The following is a 5,437-nucleotide window of genomic DNA, read 5'->3' on the forward strand; positions in this document are numbered from 1 at the left end:
AAAAAAATTGATAAGAATAAATAAACTGTTGTTTTTATCTAAAAATTATTGCAATTTGGTAAACACACTCACACCGTCAAACCCACCAAACTTTTATTATATATTTACTATATGATATATATATATATATATATAATATGATTGATTTGGACTATAAAATAATAATAAAAAATCCGTCAAAAGATTAAAAAAAGAAAAGAAAGAAACACACAAAAAATAAAATATAATCAAAGGCAACGCCCTGCCGGACGAGGAGAAAGATGCAAAACCGCGTAGCCATTACGTACTTTCTTTCCTTTCTTTTCTCACAACTCCTTTGCCAATTGCCATAACATTCACATTCACAACAATTACACATCAACTTACCTTGTATGTTTGAATGTCCTTCTCTTCCTCAACTACCTTAAATAGTTATCAATTGTCTAATTTATTTTATTGTCTTTGACTTTGTCATTCCTTTTCTGGGCATATAAAGAATTCCTGTTTCTCATGGCTAAAACCTCTGATATATGGAATTGACTATGGTGAGTTGGAGTTCTCAAGCAATAGCATGGACGAGCTGCCAGGGGCATTTGGCACTAGTGCCAGCTTGGCTTTGCGCTTTGGTCAGACTATCTTCTCTTTGGCCTCTATTTTCTTCATGTGCTTGGACGTTGCGTTCTTCACCTACACTTCTTTCTGGTATTCTTAATTCCCTTTTAATTTTTCGTTTAAGTCCTACCCTTTTGTGGGTTTTGTCTTATTCTTCAATACCCATCTCTTTTTCTGTTCAAAGTTTCAATTTTGATCCCAATTGTTGCGTTTCACTACGGGTTTTATTATGTCATGGATACCTACTACGGGGATATTTTATTGTCTCTGTGATAAACTATGCTTATTATGCAATCTATTTGGTTAAAAATATAATAATAAGTCAGCTGTGTTTGTTGGGTTTAGCGATGGGGAATTTTCTAAGCGCTGGCTTTTTGGGTTCTCACTTGGTCGGACATAGAAGACACGCTCATAGGCTGGAAATGAATTGATAGAAATTGCATCAATTTAAAGACTTTCTGGAATTTATAGGAGTATAAGAGAGAAGGTTTGGGATATTGCTTTTAGATTACTTGTCTTTTTGTTGGATATCTCGTGGATGCTGGCTCATATTGAGTGAATTTAAGTAATTAGATTATAAAGTCAAGAAGTATAGCAGTGAGTTAGAAGAATTTCCAGGGGTCTATATAATATATATTCAAGTTATATGGTTTATTGAATATCTGTATATAATATATATTCAGTTATATGGTTTGATTGAAAATTATAATTTGAAGACGTATTCATGATAGGAATTCTTAGGATCAATGGTCTGAACTCAAATGAATGAAAGGGTTGTTATTGTTCTATCCAAAAAAAAAAAAAAGAAAAAAGAAAAGAAAAGATAAAAAAAAAAAAAAAAAAAAGGAAAAAAAAAGAAAAGAAAGGGTTGTTATTGAAATAGCACTTGAGTTTACAGAACGCTTGTGAACTGTCTGCATTCAAGCGTGTATTTGAGTAATTTCTAGTCTATTTTGTGTACTCTCTGATATGTACTTACCATGAAATATATCGATTCATAAAAAGGATTGCTTAAAATAAGAAACCAGTGTTAAATTTTTTATTTCTAGAAATGAATTATGCAGCGGGGCTTAGTGAGGACTAATTGAAGTTGAGCAATTCAGTGTTTATTCAGGTAGTTTTCTCTATATTTTTGAAGTGTTTGGCATAAAAACCCTTCCTACTACTCACATTTTCCTAGTCGAAGAAGATCAATCAATATGGTTGATAACAACACACCGTGTAATAACTGTCTCAAAGTTAAGAAATTTCTGAAGTGTCTACTAAAGGGACTCTTATGCTGATCGGACTTAGGTGTGTTTGGATTGAGATGGAGGTATTAGTATATTCCAGCCACATTTCCTTGTACTCTCCTCTCCTCTGCCCCCATCTCCCTCCATCCAAACATAGGGTTAAGGTTTGGAGTATTTAAATTTTAACAACATTTTCCACCCATTCGAAAGTGTTGGTATGAAGAGAAAGAAGGCAAAAGGTTTTCATTCTTGAGTATGTGCTGGAATCTAATGACAATTTGGTTACAATATGAAGTATTCTAAGAGGGGTGCATTCAATCAAAATAGTATTACCCTACTTTGTCATAGAGATGCAGGGATGTGAGAGTTTTAGGCCTAAGTTGTTTTTTTGGCATCATCATGGTGTGGTTTCTGGATGCAACTGTGGTGACAGGAGCCAAATTGGCTATGGTATAGAGTTCAAATTGGTTTTGAGGTGGTAAGTTCCCATTTGATCTTTTAACTTTTAATGTATCTTCTAGACTGAAATTATTCTATCCTTGTGTCCTTTGGATGTATCACAATTATGCATGCACATGTTAGAATTTTGGAATTAAGAAGTAGGTAATTCAGCACATATCCTTTCTGATGACTGCTTAATGTGTCGTACATTGGGAGGCTTAGGCTTTGGTTTCAATATGCCTCTGAATTGAGGTAGAATTTGTCTATAGTTTCTCATAGACCCTTCTCCACTTTATGAGAACATTGTATATCCTGATTGCTGTTTTTGTTATTGCAATCTTATTTTGTGATGTTTGAGATGTTAGAATCTGATTTACAATAAATTCCCATTGGAGTGGAATTCATACTTGAAACAGTTGAGAACAAAGTTGTGTCCATCAGGCGCTATGTGTACAATGACTATAACTTGTGTCTTAGTTTTCGTGATAATGGAAGGTCCCTATCAACTAAATGATCTATTATAGAGTAGATATGTCCTCAACATTCTTAAGTTAGAATCAAAGCCCTGAATTTTTTTTTTTTTAAATTTAATTTAATTTTATAATATGCATGCTAAGGTACTTCTTGGAAAACTGTAATATATATACATAACTGATGACCATAGCTTTTGTTAGCAAACTAGCAGCAATCACAACCTAGATAGTCATAGACATCTTCAGAGCAAAAAACATTCAAATGCCTTCTGTCAACAGCAAGCTAGATTTCTGTGTTAGTTGATTTACCAAATCAGTTTATTGTCTTATCCATTAACTGCAAGTATTACATAATGCCATTTTTAATTATTCATGGGATGTCATGGAATATGTTATGTCTATGTTGCTTTGAATATCCAGCAGTGTGCTGTAGAAAAAGTGATGTTTTAATCCACAGGGAATTTCAAGTTAATCTCTTTAACCTTGTCATTGCTCATGTTGATTTCACAGCTATTTGGTGACAGTCATGGGTTTGGTAATTCCATGGAGCATTACACTGATAGTGGTGGATGCATACTCTGTCTTCATAAAACGTTTACCTCGTCAACCCAAAATATTATTGGTCATCATTGTAGGAGATTTGGTACGTGCAGTTTTCAATTATGAACTTTATGATATCATCCTTTTCACTGCTTAAAGAAGGAATATAATGTTTTGTTATATTGTAGGTTTTATCATATCTCCTGCTAGCTGCAGCATCCTCAACAGCTAGTGTCACAACTGTCCTGCTTGCTGCCGGTGGTTGCACTGCAAAGCCATGTAGTAGATATCAGTTGTCTGCCGCAATGGCTTTCTTTTCTTGGTTCCTTTCATTGGCTTCATCTCTCTTCAATCTTTGGCTTCTTCCTTCTTTGTAAATTTCTGGCTGGCTGTTGCCATTTATAGAAATGAAAGGGTAAATGTTGATTAAAAAAAAAGAAAAAAAAAGAAAAAAGAAATGATAGCCAAAGTCTAATTTTGTGCGGTGATGGTGTTTCATATTTACAGAAATATCAAATATGTTACAATTGGATCAATCTGAATTTGATCATTCTTCAGCCATAAAGTAAAGAGTTTAAAGCTCTTTTGTTTCAATGACCCTGCTTTTCCATTTGTAATTTTATTTAGAGTTTAGAATAATGGGAAAAGATGTGAAGCAGTTTAATTTTTAATTGTTTTGTTTTTTTGCTTTAGTTTTTCTAAGATTTGAACCTGAAACCCCATCCCTATGGATCATTATCTACATGCGATGATAACATTGGCTAGAAATTTTTATATTTTCAGAAAGCATTGATGCAGGGGAGTGAAACTGTGATGAGAAAATATAGGAATTGTTCCTTACCTGGCCCGCACTATAGTCGAAGCTGCCCACCTGGATGTCTCGAAGGATTTGTTAAATATGTTACTATATTCTATTAAATTTCAAAATATAACTTCGATTGAATTAATATCTAATAGATTATTTATGGCTGCATTTGGATTAGTTAATTTAATAAAGAATCTTGTGAACAGTTGCAAATATAAATTACTTGATAAAAATACATGATAAAATATGAGTTTTGAGGATTTTTTATTTTATTCTAATAGAAAACACTTGCAATGTTATGGATTTTGACTATTATTTTGCACTTATCGAATTCAAATCCATATATTAACAAAGATTATATCCATCCATAAATTTTCAAAAAATAAAAATAAAAAAATCCTATTACGCTTTATTCAAATTCTTCCATTGAAATAATCTCAGATATTTATCATGACACTTTTTGTTGCTTTAAAAAACTGGGCTTTCATAACCCGAAACCAATCCCATTATATCCATTCAAAAGGAAGAGGTCTGGGTTTTTTTGGGATTTTTAATAGCCTTTGGGTTTTTATAGTATCAGAGGCTGTAACTTTTGATTTATAAATTTTCTTTACTTTTATGCAAGGAGCTTAGGGAATAGAATACTGGAAAGATTTTTTTTTTTTCCCCAAGAGCTTTTTACTATTATTGTCATCGTTCTGTTTGGTTAAAAAAACCTCAAGCTGATAGAGTATTTTGGTAAATGGAAGAAAAACTGCTAAAACATGGAGAAAGAATTGTGCCGAACTTTGTGGTGTCTCACAAAAGATAAGATATTAATCTATTATACCCAAAAACAAAATTGAAAGAAATCATTTTTTCCATTCTATATATTCTTAATTCCTTCCAGCACATAAACTAGAGGAGATGTTGATGAGAAACCCACAGTTATTTGTGAGAACAAGAAAGTAACACTAACCATATAATTAGCGGAGCTCATTAAAGTTCAAGAATCTCTTCCAAAGAAATATCTTGTGCTTTATTTTTAGTGGGAAATGAAATGATATAAGCCAATCTTCCCCAAAACCATACTTTTCATGTAACATGCACTGATGCAAAGGAATAATGCTAACACTACAACTATTTACACAATTTTTGCCACACTACAATAACGAAATGTGAGTATTTGAGTAGTAAAAGTGTAGACTTATATAAACTCACCACTTTTTTTTTTCCACCACTCACCACTCACAAAAATTGTAAACTTTATTGTAGTCCTAACATCTTTCAAAATAAAATCCAAATATTTCCTCCCTCAAAAAAAAAAAAAAAAAAAAAAATCCAACCCATCACGTAAAAAGGTCAGCAAGTCAAAC

At 32.6% G+C, this 5,437-nt stretch overlaps 1 protein-coding gene across 1 annotated transcript; it reads left to right on the plus strand.

The window, feature by feature from the left end:
- The first annotated feature begins 227 nt into the window (after window positions 1-227).
- LOC112038077 (CASP-like protein ARALYDRAFT_485429) lies at window positions 228-3,948 on the plus strand. Its single transcript, XM_024070899.2, has 4 exons — window positions 228-369; window positions 476-681; window positions 3,248-3,380; window positions 3,466-3,948. The coding sequence occupies exons 2-4, from the start codon at window positions 551-553 to the stop codon at window positions 3,652-3,654; spliced, it is 453 nt and encodes a 150-aa protein (XP_023926667.1). The 5' UTR covers window positions 228-369; window positions 476-550; the 3' UTR covers window positions 3,655-3,948.
- Window positions 3,949-5,437: the final 1,489 nt, after the last annotated feature.

This window comes from Quercus suber, unplaced genomic scaffold (genome assembly GCF_002906115.3).
Source record: "Quercus suber isolate HL8 unplaced genomic scaffold, Cork oak 2.0 scaffold_19, whole genome shotgun sequence".
In the NCBI taxonomy this organism is placed as follows: Eukaryota; Viridiplantae; Streptophyta; class Magnoliopsida; order Fagales; family Fagaceae; genus Quercus; species Quercus suber.

Bases quoted from the DNA above. Each gene is read 5' to 3' on its own strand.
- LOC112038077 (XM_024070899.2), top strand. From the start codon at position 551: ATGGACGAGCTGCCAGGGGCATTTGGCACTAGTGCCAGCTTGGCTTTG. The intron at 682-3,247 runs GTATTCTTAATT...TTGATTTCACAG, and splicing joins TTCACCTACACTTCTTTCTG to CTATTTGGTGACAGTCATGG. The intron at 3,381-3,465 runs GTACGTGCAGTT...GTTATATTGTAG, and splicing joins TCATCATTGTAGGAGATTTG to GTTTTATCATATCTCCTGCT.